Genomic DNA, 19,155 nt, shown 5'->3' on the forward strand with positions numbered 1-19,155 from the left:
ACCCATATGCACCCATAAATAATTATCAATTTCCAAGCTTCATGATTTCGTGTAACAATATTCAAATCGAACAAATGTATATTATATTGCTTACTTGTAAATTGCAACATTTACGTGATTTGACTATTTAATTTTTGGAATGAGGAAGTGGTGGAGGAAGTTTACGTCATAGGTCATACGACCAAGAGTGCCGATTGGCTCAGTTTGTTTACGGCCCCTGTGCTTATCGTTTGAAAATATTGGGCGGAAGGCCATTTTACGATCGTTTAAGTCTTTCTTTTTTTATCAACAAATTCTGGCATCATTTACTTTAGCAAACATCTTGAACTTTTTTTATACAAACCACATTTTATAGAGAACAGGAGAAAACTTTCGGTAAGGTTGAGTGTTTTATTCGCTTTAGATTCTCGACAACTGAACTGGCTAAAGACATCTAACAACAAAGGTAGCCAGCGGTCTGCCTGCCACCCTATGTGTTTCGAGCTTGTTTGCTAGCTAACATTAGCTGGCTACCCCGTGTTTATTGGACTTTCATTGTCAGTTTCTAGCTAAGTAAAGGTAATTTCTTGTTTCATAGACATGGCGGCCCAGCGCGTGGCTGAGGACGTTGCGAGAGGAACCAAACAGACAGCCAGGGTTCGGGTTGCGGTGCGCCTACGGCCCTACATGCACATGCAGGACCAGAAGGGTGAGGGGGCCTGCGTAAGAAGACTGGATACGGAGACCCTGGAGATAATTAACTGGAGGAACGCCACAGAGACTCTGCAATACCAGTCAGTGCCTTTTTGCCTGATACAATATCAACCTTTAGTCATCACATGCCAGTTTATTTTAATACTTGATTAAAAAAATGTGGTTGAACATAGAATACGTGTGTTTGGGGACCAGATGAATCACTTGCTTCCTTTCGTGTGTGTGGCACAAAATACCACAGACAACAGACTGTGTCCCTTAACATTCTGTGGTGGGTTTCAGGTTTGATGTCTTCCACGGTGAGGAGACAACTCAACAGGAGGTGTTCCTCTCCTCAGTGAAGCCCATTCTGCCCCACCTACTGAAAGGGCAGAACGCCAGCGTCTTTGCCTACGGCCCAACAGGAGCTGGTATGTCAAAGGGCTCTCATTTCATGTATTCCTTTGAGGGCGATAAAGGTACTGTCAATGAGTTACTGTCACAGACTGATTTCAGGTTAAGCATCAGTACTTTCACTCTCATAAGACTGGCCCTATACGGCCTTCCACTGCATTTTTTTTGCTCTTCCATCTTATTTATATCATTGATGTTTCTAGATCTGCTTATCAGCATTGTGCGTATATGCAGCTTTGACTATATCCTAATGCAACGGTTCCCAGCCTTTACAGGGACCACCAAATCAGTCATAAGTTGCAAAAAAAATCGGGTCAAATCGGCTCCTCTATCTCCTCACCCAGGGAAGACCCACACTATGCTGGGCAGTCAAGAACAGCCAGGGGTGATCCCACGGGCGGTCCGAGGTGTCTTCAACCTGGTGAAAGCCAAGGAGAGGGAGCACGAAGGCTGGGACTACAGCATCGGCATGTCCTACCTGGAAATATACAACGAGAAGGTAGGACTGGGTGGTCTGATGTTTTATGAAATATGCTTAGCTGTTTTGTTTGGTTATAATTGTTGCTGGTATTTATTGTGATGCATTGTGAGTGCTTTCATGTGTTTGCAAATATGTCCTTAATCAATTTTTTATTCCTCGCCTCCTCAAAACACATCAGGGGAGGGACCTTAGATCCTCTCCTCCAATGCATTTTTGAGAATGAGGTGGACACAAAGAATAGAAAGTGAAACGAATGTTGAATCAATGATTTGGTTTTATTGTATTGAGACTTTTTTGGCAGTGTTTTTACATCTCATGGTCGGTCCCTGCCTCCTTCCCTGTTCCAGGTGCTGGACCTGTTGTCCCCCAGTGCTCAGGATCTGCCCATCCGAGAGGACAAGGACAGGAACATCCTCATTCCGGGCCTGACCTACACGCCCCTCTCCTCCTTCTCCAACTTCCACTCTCATTTCATCCCTGCCAGTCTCAACCGCACCACGGCCTCCACCAAGCTCAACCAGCGCTCCAGCCGCAGCCACGCCATTTTACTCATCAAGGTTTCTACACACTCTGACTCCCATAGGTTTATATATTTCCCATGAATGACTTAGTATTAGATGCATAACATGACATAGATTTACATAAAGCATCCCTCTGGTTGCTGCTGCTATGCCTGTTGGGACAATCTCGGAGAGGTAAAGACCTCTGTCTTTAATTGCACCGTCCGTGTGGCTAGTGAATAAGGCAACTCCTCTTTAGCAGTCTGAACACAGATTTAGATATCTCTGTAGCAGAGCCATAGATGGAGCACGAAATGATTCCCTACCCTCTCCCTTCCTCTTTCCCTCCACTCTCCATACCTTTATCCTTCTCCACTTTTCTCCCTTGCTCCTTCCCCATCATACCTTTATTGTTTTCCCCTTCTTCTTTTCCTCCTCAATTATAAATGCTTAATTCTAAATGTGGGCCCTGGTAATAATGTCCAACTGACACTAGTGGGAATTTATCGCTTCTCCTTGTGCTTTAAGCAAATTGTCTGAATTACTGTCTGACTATGTTAAATCTAAATTATTACTTTTGGATGATTTTTAATCTGGATTGTTTGATGCCAGTATCAGATTGACTGAGAGAGATTTAGCTCAGTACAAATATAACTTTGCTGATAACTAAAACAACTTGCCCCAGCATCTCGCCCTCTGTCAGCCCTTAGTGAACCGAACCATGAACTAACGGCGTCACAGCACACAAATAACAATCCTGGACAGCCTTTGCCCAAGTTGTAACCATGCCCATGTAGTGTAGCGGCAGACATTCTATCAAAATGGACAGTGAGGTAGCCAGCTCAGCCTCTCGTGAGAATGAAATCATTCCCAAGGGTAGCAATGTTTGTTCTGTCATATGGAAGTGGTTTGGGTTTGAGGTCCGATGTTCAGCAAATCAATGTCCTGTGCAAAGTGTGTCTCAAGACAATTGCCACCTGCCGTGGCAGCACAACTAACCTCTTCCAGCACCTGAGACAGAAACACTCAGTGGAATGGGAGGAATACGTGAAACTACACAATGCTGATGGTTCCAGTTGTCCCACTCCCAAAACGTCTGGTAAAAGACAATATACCATAGCCGCAGAATTTTCAAAAGTCATTCCATATAACAAGAAAAGTTTGAGGTGAAAGGATATTTATCACATAGCAAAATATATGGTCCCCATCTATACAGTGGAAAAGCCTGGCTTCAAAAAGCTGCTAAACACAATTGACCCCAAATATCAGCTACCAAGCCGCAAGTATTTTGCGGAAGAAGCATTGCCACGGTTATACATTGCTACCTACGAAAGAGCAGTGGTGGGGATAAAGTACCCAATTTATCATACTTGAGTAAAAGTAATTTGCAAATGTGTTTAGTAAGTAGAGATGTCCTTATGCTTTCTTGATAAGTGCCTGAATGTGACCATTTTCCTGTCCTGTTTTTGATTGTCAGGGGGAAGAGAAAAAAAAGTTCATTTATTTTCTTTAGGAATGGAGTGAAATAAAAGTTGTCAGAAAATATAAATAGTAAAGTACACATACTACTTAAGTAAAAATGATTTAAAGTACTACTTAAGTACTTTAGCCAGCTTCTCTGTGACTCTTTCGCAGTGGTGTAATGTGTCGTACTTTTCCACCACAGCCGCTCTATGGTCGAGCAGAACGTTGGAGCCATATCTAAGCTTGACAGTCCAGTATATAGATGAAGAATGGACATTGCTAAATGTGTGCCTCTAGACATCATATATTCCCCGATGAACATACGGGTGAAATAATAGCCCAGGGTCTCGAAGACACACTGGCATGGAAGCTGAGCGAAGACAAACGGTGTAAATAAAAGTATTGTGCTTGAACAAGTGGACCCATCTGCAGTGCTTTGAACACAGGCTTCCCCTCGCTATCGTTAAGTGTGACATTGGATAATGAAAATGCATTCAAAAAAATGAATCTTCAGACCAGCTGTAGAATTGTTTTTTAAATTATAATAATAATTTACCTTTGTAGCTTGTTGTAATTCTACCAATCCAATAGAAAATTAACCACAGGCATGTTTAAAGAATAACAACAATATGGATTAAATGTAATTGATTTGATATCTTTTCAATCAAAAAAACAATTAAATATGTAAACATATAGGCCTGTGCAAACAGCTACAATGGTCAAACATTCCTAAACAATGTAGGAGTAGTAGTACTATACAGGGTGAAAAGTTTTTGCCAATATGTTTTTTGTCATCGAAATAAGGCCTATCAAAACCTGTTACATCACGATGTGTGGGAATGCTGTATTTGTTACATTACTAAAAATGTTGCCATTCTAAATATAAATGTTGTTTAAAAAAAAAATATACAGAGAATGGTTTGACTGACCCTCGGATTGATCGTGCCATCGGGATATGCAAAAAGGTTGTCATCAGCTTCAAAAATAGCAGAGATATGGTTTTGGTACAGTCTGTGCTCAATCTACCAACTCCGAGTCCTAACCAGGTGGGGTTCAAGACAGAAAATGGTTGAACGAGTCCTGAAGCAGGAGAAGGCCATAGCACGGGTCATGGGCTCCGAGAAGAAAAGCAGGCACCTGGTGCCCAGCTGGCAGCATATCAACGTTTTGGAGTCAGTGAGCAAAGCCATAAGCCCACTACAAGAATTCACTGATGTGCTGTCTGGTAAGCCTGTGCTGCATCTGTTCAACACCACCTGCAGCCAGGGGAGGGTGAGAACAGTCTTGCAAAGCAAACCAAGAGCGCCACACTGGAGTATCTAAATGACAAGTACGATGACCCTGCCACAGATGACCACCTGGATATGGCTTCAATCAATCAAATGTAATTATAAAGCCCTTCTTGCATCAGCTGATGTCAAAGTGCTATACAGAAACCCAGCCTAAAACCCCAAACAGCAAGCAATGCAGGTGCAGAAGCAGAACCGGATCCCCCGGTCCAGGAGAAAATACAGACGACAATGCAGACAACAATGTTTGGATTTGCTCCGTTTAAAACTGACAAATGAGTTCATGAGGTGTGCAATTGTTTTGATTGACTTTGATAACTTGTTTGTGATTGCTGTGATTGATCGAGTGTACTTCGTATTGTATCTTGTAGTTTTATATTTTCTTTTATATCCTCAGGGCACGATTGAAAATGAGACACCTGGTCTCAATTGAGCTTCCCTGAATAAATACAAGTTAATAATTCCTTCTGCCTCTCTCCAGGTGGTGCGTACACAGCGCAACCCCCCGCACCGGCAGCAGACAGGCAAGCTCTACCTCGTGGACCTGGCCGGCTCGGAGGACAACCGGCGTACGGGCAACAAGGGCATCCGTCTAAAGGAGAGCGGTGCCATCAACCTCTCCCTCTTCACCCTCAGCAAGGTGGTGGACTCGCTCAACGCGGGCGGCGGCGGGCGTGTGCCCTACCGTGACAGCAAGCTGACGAGGCTTCTGCAGGACTCGCTGGGCGGCTCGTCCCACTCGGTCATGATCACCAACATCGCACCCGAGTACACATACTACTTTGAAACCTTCACAGCACTCAACTTTGCCGCCAAGTCCAAGCAGATCGTCAACAAGCCCTTCGTACGGGAGACGGTGACCGTGCCATCTGTACAAGGTGAGAAAGGGGCGATGAAATTCAGAGGTATTTATATTATGGGCCCGTTCATTGCAGGCAGCAAGTAATGTGGCACAGCTAAATTATAGATTTTGATGGATTCGAGTTTTGACAAGAACCCTGTGGTGCCAAAATGACTCACCCCTTTTTTCCTGGTGGTTCTTACTGTTTGACATAAAATTGTACTAATCACAAATTAAACTTTATTTTTTCAATCTTTTTTCGACAGACATGTATTTATAAATGACTCCATTATACAATCATACTATCAATTTGACAAAAGATTTTGCCAATCTAACTTCCAAACAACATAATGTTAATCATTTATTTGAATGGTATATCTCTACTGATGAACTGGGTAAATCAAGATGTAGCCTCGGTCTATTCACAATACAGGTGAATGCGTATTATTCCAATGGAGTATGTGCGTGCATTGAGTTGAGCTTGTTTTAGCTAACAATCCCTCCCATTTAGGACTTCTTATATTAGCAACTATTAGAACATATTATTTTATTGTACTGATCAACAACATTTACATAGAAGCATTATTTTTAAAGAATTTTGTATTTTGTTATGTTACGCATATTATCACACAAAAAAGTACTTGGGAAGTGAATTCCGCTGTAAGCTAGCAAGGAAAGTTAGCTTCCATTTTTAATTGTAGCCTAGCGGTATCGTCTTGCATCATAAAAGTGTTTCTAGGCTGTATAGACATTGTTTTGCCTACAGTAATGAACAGTTTCTACATGCTGTGGTGGAAAGTCCTTTGTACAGTTAGGCTTTCTGAAAGCACACCAACGACTTCACACAGGAGAGAAGCCATTTGCATGCAGTGTTTGTGACAAATGTTTCAGATTAAATTATCATAGGCAAAGACACGAGCAAACCCATACAGGAAAACAGAAGCCACCAATTTGCAATTGTTGGTCTTTCAGAAACGCCTCCCAAAGACATTCGTAGAATGGCGCCGGAGGGGATGGCTGACGTTTTACGTGCTCCTAAGTTCAAGTTCACTATTTCCTTTAGATACTGACTCGGTCTAATTCCAGTAGGTCCAAAATATACAGCAAATAAGGGCATTGTCGTCACTATAAAAGTTGAATTTATGGGCGAGTTATAATCTCCTTAACGTGCAAGTTTTTACAACGGGTCTGATTTTTAATACGGGAAACATTTAACTCAATTTTTTTGCATGCCCAGTCTTTGTGACAAATTTACGTAGTGATTATTTGAGACTCCAGGATTTTGCAACATCAATGATATTACATATCAAAATTAATGTCCCTCTCCCCCTCTGTGCTGCAGTGAAGAGGTCCAGGGAGGAGCATGAGGCTGGGCAGTCCGGTGAGCCCCAGAAAAAGAAGCTAAAAGACGTGAAGAAGACCAGCCAGGAGGATCCTACACCCCCAGCACAGCTACACAGGTTGGAGGCCCTTCCCTATTCAGCACAATCTATATCTTCCCTACATTAAAAAAACAAACCATACCAACCTTAACTGTGCAAATAGGGTTTCACAATCAATTAGTCTTCATTTCCGTATTAGCCGAGAATTACAGAAAAACATGTTGTCAGTGTTAGTCATTATGGCCAAGGAATGATCAATATTGACTCAATGTCCACATTAGTGCATCCTTAATTTACACACCTGACCCAGTTCACCATACCTAATATGTAATCGTTATGTTCCTTTGCCTTTAAATCATTCCAGTGTTTAAACAATGTGTTATACATACAGTACCAGTCAAAAGTTGACACATCTACTCATTCCAGGGTTTTTCTTTATTTTTACTATTTTCTACATTGTAGAATAACAAAAAGAGTGTTAGGCTAGTAACTGGAAGGTTGAGCTGACGAGGTAAAAATCTGTTGTTCTGCCCCTGAACAAGGCAGTTAACCCACTGTTCCTAGGCCGTCGTTGTAAATAAGATTTTGTTCTTAACTGACTTGCCGAGTTAAATAAAGGTTAAATGTTTTTAAAAATGGACTGTCGTTTCTATTAGCTTATTTGAGCTGTTCTTGCCATAATATGGACTTGTTCTTTTTACCAAATAGGGCTTTCTCTTTTATACCACCCCTACCTTGTCACAACACAATTGTCTCAAACCATTAAGGAAAGAAATTCCACAAATGAACTTTTAGCAAGGCACACCTGTTAATTGAAATGCATTCCAGGTGACTACCTCATGAAGCTGGTTGAATGAATGCCAAGAGTGTGCAAAGCTGTCAAGGGTTGGCTAATTTGCCTCCCGGGTGGCGCAGTGGTTAAGGGCGCTGTAATGCAGCGCCAGCTGTTCCACCAGAGACCCTGCTGTCGTAACCGGCCACGACCGGGAGGTCCGTGGGGTGACGCACAATTGGCCTAGCGTAGTCCGGGTTAGGGGGGGCTTGGCAGGTAGTGATATCCTTGTCTCATCGCGCACCAGCGTCTCCTGTGGCGGGTTGGAGTGCGCTAACCAAGGTTGCCAGGTCCACGCTGTTTCCTCCGACACATTGGTGCGTCTGGCTTCCAGGTTTGATGCGCGCTGTGTTACGAAGCAGTGCGGGTTGGTTGGGTTGTGTATCGGAGGACGCTTGACTTTTAACCTTCGTCTCTCCTGAGCCCGTACGGGAGTTGTTGCGATGAGACAAAATAGTAGCTACTAAAACAATTGGATACCATGAAATTGGGGAGGAAAAAGGGGTAAAGAAAATGAAAAAAAAGGTTGGCTAATTTGATGAATAATCAAATATAACATTTTGTTTTACTTTTTTTTATGACGACATGATTCCATATGTGTTATTTCATGGTTTTATTATTCTACAATGTAGAAAATAGAAAAAAATATAGAAAAACCCTGGAATGAGTAGGTGTGTCAACTTTTGACTGGTACTGTAGAGATATGCCAGTGGCATGCTACGACACCGACGTGCATTTCTTTATGTCAGATGGCTACTGCGTGTGCGTGTATATAATATTATTTATGGTATTTAAACATTTAACATAACAATGTTGAAATGGCTAGTTGAAAGAAGATTGACATATTCCAACATTATAAAGTCAAACTGGGTGCAGTTACATGCACACAATAATATGATTATGTGCATAGTCAGATTTGCCGTAGTTGTTCGATTAAAACATTTGCATGCTTTGCAAGATGAATGATTAACCTGTTTACATGGACACATCTGAAATCAGGCAACCTGATGGCAGTCTGATAAATACATAAAATTGTCAATTAAAATAAATGTTCTACCATAGCAAACATGTTATTTTTGGGAAGCATATTTGATTTTGAATTCGTAACTTATAATTTGTATGTAGAAATTACTCAAGACTCATACATTCAAGTTGTTTCTGAACACACTTCCCTCGCGCTAAAGAGATTCGCTCGGCTGGTGCTAGCACACATGCGCAGATCAAATACACTGCTGGAATGCCGATTTTTAAGATGTTTACATGTCCTAATAATTCGAAAGATATCTTAGAAAACCAGGTATTTTCATCGCCGTATGCTTACGTCGATTTTGACCTTACGTCGATTTAAGATGAGCACAGTACGGTATTTACAGGACCTTTGCATAATCTACCTACTGCCATAATCAGTTTAATATTGAATTGTTAGTGTGCATATAAACATACTATTCCACATGACTAACTAATCTCTCATGGTAGTGACTGTGAGTAAGTACCCCCTTGGAAAGTTGTCTTTTTTTTGGTACATATTTGGACAGATGGATATGTAATCTTCACTTCAACACTATTGACAGATAAAGGTAACCTAATTTAACAAATGGACACTGAAAGATTATACTTTGCATTAATTTATTCATGACCAATCGACAGAAATGCGGACAAAATAATTACACCCCTAGCTTCAATAGCTGGTGTATCCCCTTTGGATGAAATAACTTAATGTAGCTGTTTCTTGTAACTGTCTATTAGTCTCTCACATCGACTGGGAGGAATCTTTGCCTGCTCTACAGTACTGTACTGCTTCAAATGTGTCATGTTTGTGGGCTTTTTTGCATGCACGGCCCACTTCAAGCCCCCCCTCCCCCCAACAGCATTGACGGGATTGAAATCTGGGCTTTAACCCACCATTTCTTCTTTTTGAGCCATTCTGTTGTAGCTTTGTTTGTGTGTTTTGGATCATTGTCCTGTTGTTGCATGAGCCATGTTTTGGTTCAGCTTCAGGCTTCAGCTTTTTGACAGATGGCCTCGCATTTCTCCTCAATTGTACAATATGGGATTCATGGTTGACTCTGGGCCTAGCCAACTTGCAATCACTGAGGCAGCAAAGCATCCCCAAACCGTAATGCCACCGCCTCCACGCTTTACGGTTAGTATGATGTTCTTCTCTTCAAAAGGCCACGTTTCGTTTTCTCGCCAAACATGTCATCTGGCATTGAGGCCAAACAACTCCACCTTTTGACTCATCTGTCCAGAGTACATTGTTCCAGTAGTTTTGCTCTTAACCTAGGTGATGTCTGGCAAATGTCAGTCATCTTGATATTATTTTTTGAGAGCAGAGCCTTCTTCCTGGCCTCCCTTGTAGGCCAAGTTTGTGCAGTCTCTTTCTGACAGTTGACTCATTTGCTTTGACATTGATTAGTGGCAAGAGAGGTTTGTAGATCCCTTGATGTTACCCTGGGGTTCTTAGAGACTTCTATGATCATCTTTCGGTCAGCTCTTGGGCAGAATTTGGCGGGACGACCTGTCCTAAAGTAGATCACCCGTGGTCTGGAGTTTTCTCCGGTTGTAGATGATCAGACAGTGGAATGATGTACTTTGAACTGCTTGGAAATTGATTTTTCACCCCTCCCAGAATCATGGGCATCAATAATCTTTATACTGAGTGCCTCGGATAGGTATTTTGGTCTTGGCATGATGTTAACCATATGGGTGTTGTGGTAAGACCAAACCAGACCACGTTTCTGGTCTTTATGGAAGACTTAAAACTTAATCTGATTTTCTAATCATTTCCACATTTTGATGCACCTGATTTCCTATTTTAGCCATTTTATGTGATGGTAAAGGTAGGGGTGTACTAACTTTTTCCACATAAACCAAAATGCAATTTCCTTATTTTAACTTTTTTGTTTTGTGATTTGTTAAATTGGGTCACCTTTTATCAATGAATGTGGTTGGAATTTAGCTCAACTATCAATGTGTCGAAATATGCAAAAAGAAAAAAAATAATCAATAATAAACTTTCCAGGCGGTGTACTTTCTACATGACTGTACATCTATCTATATATCCTCTCTCTGACTGCATCTTAACAGGTTTTGGCCTCAGTGCAGTAGGTCAGGATTTGGTAGCTAGTGCTGAAAGGAATTCTCTCCCTGTAACAAACACCACTGACTGCTGTGCCTGTGGGCGACCCTTATAGAAAGAGACAAATCTGTCTTTTCTATGCCTTTTGTGTATTACTGTACTCATAACAGTTCATTCTACTACTTGGCATGGGCTCTTTCTCTTTTTTTTGTCTCCTTGCTGAGCAACTTTGGAAGCTCCCTCCTATCTGAGCGTAGTCATATTTCTCTTTGTCCCTTTCACCTGCTTATCTTTCGCGCTCTCTCTCGTCTCTTTCTCAGCCCCACAGACCCATCTGTATTGAACCGGCTGATGGCTCTGGAGAAGCTGTTGATGGGCACCCCAGTAAAGGAAAGACTCAACATGCACAGAGAGATCCAGGTAAAGAGCATGCACCCTTAATCACAGAGTGTACACGCACACTCAGAATAGTGTACAAGCTGATTTCCTAGTTAATAAGACAGAACTGTCATGAGATACTGAATATTCGCATTCTCGCTAGCGATGGGTGCGGTTATTTGAATATCTGGACGGACGTTAGGATTGGGTCACTTGTGTGAGTGTTCACTTTGGGGAGGGGGGGTATGCCTATTTTAACAATGTAAAAGCTTTGTCCGTGTTAAATTATCTGTATGACATTGTTACATACAAGGACATACCATGCAGGGGTTGACTTTAAGTTGCTGATGGCCCGGTGCAGGTAAACTGAACAGTGGGGCAGATGGAATCTGCTTTGTATCTGCCTGAATAACCCCAAGCACACATCAAAATCCACAAAATTAATTAATTGGCCACAAAAATCAACATATGCCATCTGTCTCCGAACTTGAAATCCATTGAAAAGCTGTGGTTGAATTGAAGATGGTAGTCCATAAGCGCAGACGAAGGATATCAAGGATGTGGAAGGGTTCTTCTGTAAGGAGGAATGATCCAAGATCCTTCCCAATATGTTCTCCAAATACATTTTTATTTTTGTAAGGCTCCGTGCCATTATCCTCATAAAGTGAGGTATTGAAAATAGGGGTGTCAAATTGACACCTGCCTTTTTTAGGGGGGAAAAGGGTTCTTGTCAAACAAAATCTCTTTCGGAGCAATTGTTTTAGTATAAAATAATATTTCCCAAATTTTTGGAGCATACTATAGCTATGTATTTGAATTATTTTTGCTCTTTCTCAAGTGTGTCAATAATTTCAGACCCCATTGTATGTGTTCCAACCGCATGTTGCAGTTTTGGAATAAGGCCAAGAGCATATTTATCAGAATCATTAGTCTACTTTTTTCTTCTTGAACAAAAAACATCACCTGAAAATCAGTTCAACTCGAGGAAGTGTTTTTCAGTTTAGACACACAATAGCTGGAAACTTTATTTTATTTCACCTTTATTTAACCAGGTAGGCTAGTTGAGAACAAGTTCTCATTTACAACTGCGACCTGGCCAAGATTAAGCATAGCAGTGTGAACAGACAACACAGAGTTACACATGGAGTAAACAATTAACAAGTCAATAACACAGTAGAATTTAGTTGTTCAGTGTGCTAGCTAACCAATGTGTTTACGGTTTCATTAATTTGCCATTTGAAAAAGGCTTGTGGAAAAACCAACTACCTTGCACACCTTTCCACCACTTTATAACCAGTTATTATGCTGTTGGTATACAGTGCATTCGGAACCCTTGACTTTTTCCACATTTTGTTACGTTACAGCCTTATTCTAAAATGGAGGAAAAATATTTAATCAATCTATACACAATACCCCATAATGACAAAGCGAAACAGGTTTTTGCTAATTTATGAATAAATAAAATATCTTAAGTATTCAGATCCTTTGCTATGAGACTCGAAATTGAGCCCCGGTACATCCGGTTTCCATTGATCATCCTTGATGTTTCTTCTTGCTTGGAGTCCACCTGTGGTAAATTTAATTGATTGGACATGAGTTGGAAAGACACACACCTGTCTATATATCGTCCCCACAGTTGACAGTGCATGTCAGAGCAAAAACCAAGCCACGAGGTCGAAGGAATTGTCCTTAGAGCTCCGAGACAGGATTGTGTCAAGTCACAGATCTGGGGAAAGGTACCGCAACATTTCTGCAGCATTGAAGGTCCCGAAGAACAGTGGCCCTCCATCGTTCTTAAATGGAAGCAGTTTTGAACCACCAAGACTCTTCCTAGAGCAGACAACTGGCCAAACTGAGCAATCGGGGAAGGATGGCCTTGGTCTGGGAGGTGATCAAGAATCCGATGGTCACTGACAGAGCTCCGGAATTCCTCTGTTGAGATCGGAGAACCTTCCAGAAGGACAACTTTCTCTGCAGTACCTCACTAGTCAGTCCTTTATGGTAGAGTGGTCAGACTGAAGGCCCTCCTCAGTAAGAGGCACATGACAGCCCGCTTGGAGCTTGACAAAAGGCACGTAAAGGACTCTTGACTATGGGAAATAAGATTCTCTGGAAACCAAGATTGAACTCTTTGGCCTGAATGCCAAGCGTCACATCTGGAGGAATCATGGCACCATCCCTTCGGTGAAGCATAGTGGTGGTGGCAGCGTCATGCTCTATGGATGTTTTTCAATGGCACGGACTGGGAGACGAGTCAGGATCGATGGAAAGATGAACGGAGCAGTGATCCTTGATGAAAACCTGCTCCAGAGCACTCAGGCCCTCAGACTGGGGCAAAGATTCACCTTTCAACAGGACAAAGCCCACAGCCAAGCCAACGTAGGAGTGGCTTCTGGACAAGTCTCTGAATGTTCTTGAGTGGCCCAGCCAGAGCCCGGACTTGAACCAGATCGAACGTCTCTTCAGAGACCTGAAAATAGCTGTGCATCGATGCTCCCCATCCACCTGACAGAGCTGACAGGATCCGTAGAGACGAATGGGAGATACTCCCCAATTACAGGTGTGCCCAGCTTGTAGCGTCATACCCAAGAAGAATCAAGGCTGTAATCACTGCTAAAGGGGCTTCAACAAAATACTGATTAAAGGGTCTGAATACTAAAGTAAATGTGATATCAGTTGTATTTATATATACTACCAATCCAAAGTTTGGGGTCACTTAGAAATGTCCATTAAAATAACATAAAATTGATCAGAAATACAGTGGAGGCATTGTTCATGTTTTAAATGACTATTGTAGCTGGAAACGGCTGAGGAATATCTACATAGGCGTACAGAGGCCCATTATCGGTACACAATGTTGTACGAGGTCTTCAGTTTCTTGGCAATTTCTCGCATGGAATAGCCTTCATTTCTCAGAACAAGAATAGACTGACGAGTTGCAGCAGAAAGGTCTTTGTTTCTGGCCATGTAAGCCTGTAATCAAACCCACAAATGCTGATGCCACAGATACTCAACTAGTCTAAAGAAGGCCAGTTTTATTGCTTATTTAATCAGGACAACAGTTTTCAGCTGTGCGAAAATAATTGCAAAAGGGGTTTCTAAGGATCAATTAAACTTTTAAAATGATAAAGTTGGATTAGCTAACACAACGTGCCATTGGAACACAGGAGTGATGGTTACTGATAGTGGGCCTCTGTACACCTAAGTAGATATTCAATTAGAAAAACAGCTGCAATAGTTATTTACAACATTAATACTGTCCACACTGTATTTTTGATCAATTTGATGTTATTTTATGCTTTTCTTTCAAACACAAGGACATTTCTAAGTGACGAACTTTAGAACGGTAATGTGTGTGTATTTGCTAAAATTTCTGTGTTTTTGCTTTGTTGTTATGGGCTATTTTAGAATAAAGCTGTGACATAATAAAATGTGGATAGATTGTAAGAATTGAACAACATTTTCTTTTATAACGTGTGTTAGTCATACTGAACTTTAAAATAAATTTAAGCTTCTGTATTGCCCTCATCTACAGCATACTATGATTTCAAATCCTTTCCAAATCAAATTATGTTGGTCATATACACATGGTTAGCGGATGTTATTGCGAGTGTTGCGAAATGCTTATGCTTCTAGATCCGACTGTGCAGCAGTACCTAACAGGTCAAATCTAACAATTCCACAACAAAACCTAATACACACAATCTAGTAAAGGGATGGGATAAGAATATATATAAGTATAAAATATATGGATGAGCAGTGACTGAGCAGCTAAGATGGAATAGATGTTGAAGGATACAGTATATACATAGATGAGTAATGCTAGATATGTAAACATTCTTAGTCACTAGTGTTCCATTTATTAAAGTGGCCAATGATATCAAGTATGTAGGTAGGCAGCTGCCTCTCTGTGCTAGTGGTGGCTGTTTAACAATCTGATGGCCTTGAGAGAGCTGTTTAACAGTCCCCCTGTCCCAGCTTTGATGCACCTATACTAACCTCACCTTCTGGATGGAAGCGGGGTGAACAGGCAGTGGCTTGTGGGGGGGGGGGGTCTTGTCCTTGATGATCTTTTTGGCCTTCCTGTGACATCGGGTGTTGTAGGTGTCCTGGGGGGCAGGTAGTTTGCCCCCGGTGATGCGTTGTGCAGTAGTGGAGAAGGTGGAAAGTGTTTTTGCTGACAAGCCACATTTTTTCAACCTCCTGAGGTTGAAGAGGCGCTGTTGCACCTTCATCACACTGTCTGTGCGTGGACCATTTCAGTTTGTTGGTGATATGTACAGCGAGGAACTTAAATTTCCACCTTCTCCACTACTGTCCCGCTGATGTGGATAGGGGGGTGCTCCCTCTGCTGTTTCCTGAAGTCCACGGTCATCTCCTTTGTTTTGTTGAAGTTGAGTGAGAGGTTATTTTCCTGACACCACACTCCGAGGGCCCTCACCTCCTCCCTGTAGGCTGTCTCATTGTTGGTAATCAAGCCTACCACCGTGGTGTCGTCTGCAAACGTGATGATTGACTTTGAGGCTTGCATGGCCACACAGTCGTGGGTGAACAGGGAGTACAGGACGGGAGTGAGAACGCACCCTTGTGGTGCCCCAGTGTTAAGGATCAGCGGCGTGGAGGTGGTGTTGTTTCCTACCCTCACCACCTTGTGGTGGCCCATCAGGAAGTCCAGGACCCAGTTGCACAGGGCAGGGCCGAGACCCGGGGTCTCAAGCTTAATGAACAGCATTCTTACATAGTTATTTCTCTTGTCCAGATTGGATAGGGCAGTGTGATGACGATTGTATTGTCTCTGGACCTATTGGGGTGGTACGCAAATTGATGTTGGTCTAGGGTGACTGGTAGGGTGGAGTTGATATGATCCTTGACTCGTCTCGCAAAGCACTTCATGATGACGGACGTGAGTGCTACGGAGCGGAGCGATAGTCATTTGGTTCAGTTACCTTAGCCACCATTGCTTCTGTTCCCAAGAAAACTATCTTGAAGCATGTGGGGACAGCAGACTGGGATAGGGATTGATTAAATATGTCCGTAAGGTGTTTTTAGTCTCCCATGATTCAATGCTCTGCCTAGTTAGGCTGCAGGTATGTTGCTAGTCGGAACTAGGAAACTCTGACATTTTCAACTTGGTATTTGGTTGTAGTTATAAACGTGTTGAGTTTAACCAATTAGCAAATTTATATTCATGTTGTCATCAAATGCAATGGCATAACAATAAGTGTTACTGTATCTAGTTAGCATGCTTACATCCAAAATGATAGTGTTTGCAACAATAACAGCCAAGTTTCATCTTTGCCACTGTCTTAAACAACAGTCCAAACAGCATGCATGCCTATTAGAAGAACACAACATTGATTGAAATTTAAAGGAAATTTAAAGGAAAATTATTAAGGAATCCTGATCTCTCAGCCTGTATCTTTGGCGCTAACGTTAGCAATGATGGCTAGATAAGTAGCTAAGCCTGCTGCATCTGAAAGTGTTTTTCAATGTTAAAACCTCTTACAGCTCCCCCCTACTTTTTGCAATTTCCGCCTGAAGACATACCCAAATCTAACAGCCTGTAGCTCAGGTACAGAACCAAGGATATGCATATTCTTGGTGCCATTTGAAAGAGAACACTCTGAAGTTTGTGTACATGTGAATTGAATGTAGGAGAATATAACACAATAGATCTGGTTTAGATAACAATGAAAAGAAACATGTTTTTTTCTTCTTGTATCATCTTTAAAATGAACAAGATAAAACAAACATTCAGGTAGGATGATGGGGACAATTTCAGTGAAAAATATGAGGGCAACAGTACTTGTGCAAAGTTCAAGTGGCCACATTGGTGAAGGTATACATTTTGAAACAAATAACTATATACAAACTACCAAAATGGTATTCTAACACCCCCCCCCCCCCCCAAAGAATTGAGAGAAAAAAAGGGGGATATATATATATATATATATATACACACACACACACAAAATAACATGGGTAACTATTTACACACTTTCAATATTTGGAGGACCCTCAGTCCTCTATCAAATCAAATCTATTTATATAGCCCCAGCCTAAAACCCCAAACAGCAATGCAGGTGTAGAAGCACAGTGGCTAGGAAAAACTCCCTAGAAAGGCAAAAACCTAGGAAGGAACCTAGCGAGTAACCAGGCTATGAGGGGTGGCCAGTCCTCTTCGAGCTGTGCCGGGTGGAGATTACAGTGGTTGTAGAGGGTGCAACAGGACAGCACCTCAAGAGTAAAAATGAACAGTTTAGGGTTCCATAGCCGCAGGCAGAACAGTTGAAACTGGAACAGCGGCACGGCCAGGTGGACTGGGGACAGCAAGGAGTCGTCATGCCAGGTAGTCCTGACGCATGGTCCTCGGGCTCAGGTCCTCCTCCGAGAGAGAGAGAATTAGAGAGAGCATACTTAAATTCACACAGGACACCGGATAAGACTCCCATTCGGAGTCAGTGTCACTGTGAAAGAAAATGTTCTGTTAGAATAGTTTCACATATGAGCCCTGTATCAACAGGTATAATAAACAGATAGAGAGAGTTGAAGGTTGAATATATTATTACCTGCTAGATCTACTGTTTCTTTTATATTATGACATTTCAGGTAGATCTACTGTCTCTATTATATTACAACAGACCAGCTGTATCTACTGTCTCCATTTCACTTTGGCCATTGATGTGGTCCTGCCCTCTCCTCAACAGCCTCAAATAGACTATTTCATGTGGGGTGGGGCGGCAGACCCACGCATCTCACATTTCATGACATTACATGTTTATATATTTCTTCTAAAATAAAAAATAAAAATCACAAATAATATTTTATATTATTAATTTCAAACAAGGGCATTGGCATGATAAGAACCAGTCCAAAACGATGTCCTCTCCCGTTCAAAAAATATTCCTCCACAATTGCTACAACAATCTCTCACCTTCCCAATCAATTTATTATATAATTGTGTGTACATCTGTATATCTAGACTTAGATTTAGCTTTCCCTGACTTAGTCGCCATAATTATTGATATATAAACAGCTGAATCTGCGCGTTCACCAAACAATGCAGTGCGTAATATGGGTTTCTCCTTCAGGTATGAAACGTCAATAGCGAATGACTCACTTTACGCTGGAGCTTACTACATGGGTTGGTCTTGCAACACATAAACATGGCGTCTTGCCGTTTCGTTCAGCTCATTGGCTATCTACCCAGCTAGATTTCAAGGCGGTCATTGGGTTAAGACAGTCAATCAACGAAACAGCGGGCAAATCATTGGTGCACAATGATGTCATGACTTGTTGTCTTCAAATCGGTTTCTTTCAGTCAATACGTCCCGCGAAATGACCCATCAGGTTTGATTGTGTTACAAACAAACCAGTTGATTGCAGTGAAACCAAACATGACTGGAAAAGTCACGTTCTGTGTGGGTTATTTACCTGGAATGTGTCGTCAAATGGAATGAGACTGACAAGCGGTTCACAAAATGTTTCGTGGGGACATTTATCAAACAAAACATCATTCATTGTGTAACAATAAGCATTGGAATTGCAAACAGACGAAGCTCGTCAAAGGTAAAATATTTGAATGCAGTTTGTTTATGTTACGCCTGTGCTGGTTAAAAAAATATTTTTATGGGGCTCTATGCTCAGATAATCGCATTCTTTTGCAGTAAATCCTTTTTTAAATCTGACAACGCAGTTGGATTAGCAAGATTCTAGGCTTTCGATACACGTGAGACACTTGTATTTTCATGAATGTTTAATATGACTATTTATGTAGTGATCACCGTATGTTGTGGAATTTCAGCCCGCTAGCGGGTTCCGTG

General features: G+C 41.7%; 1 protein-coding gene across 2 annotated transcripts in view; it reads left to right on the forward strand.

Moving 5' to 3' along the window:
• The first annotated feature begins 182 nt into the window (after positions 1–182).
• kif22 (kinesin family member 22) overlaps positions 183–19,155 on the forward strand; it is a 32,859-nt gene continuing 13,886 nt past the window's right edge. The window contains exons 1-8 of one of the 2 annotated variants that reach the window (XM_064923566.1): positions 183–445; positions 578–773; positions 976–1,103; positions 1,431–1,585; positions 1,915–2,124; positions 5,302–5,698; positions 7,004–7,121; positions 11,275–11,374. In XM_064923566.1, coding sequence (XP_064779638.1) covers positions 580–773; positions 976–1,103; positions 1,431–1,585; positions 1,915–2,124; positions 5,302–5,698; positions 7,004–7,121; positions 11,275–11,374 — 1,302 coding nt within the window. In that variant the 5' untranslated portion in view covers positions 183–445; positions 578–579. The remainder of the gene's footprint in view (positions 446–577; positions 774–975; positions 1,104–1,430; positions 1,586–1,914; positions 2,125–5,301; positions 5,699–7,003; positions 7,122–11,274; positions 11,375–19,155) is intronic. The other variant, XM_064923567.1, reaches the window with a different exon arrangement.

This window comes from Oncorhynchus masou, chromosome 18, assembly GCF_036934945.1.
Source record: "Oncorhynchus masou masou isolate Uvic2021 chromosome 18, UVic_Omas_1.1, whole genome shotgun sequence".
Lineage (NCBI taxonomy): Eukaryota > Metazoa > Chordata > Actinopteri > Salmoniformes > Salmonidae > Oncorhynchus > Oncorhynchus masou.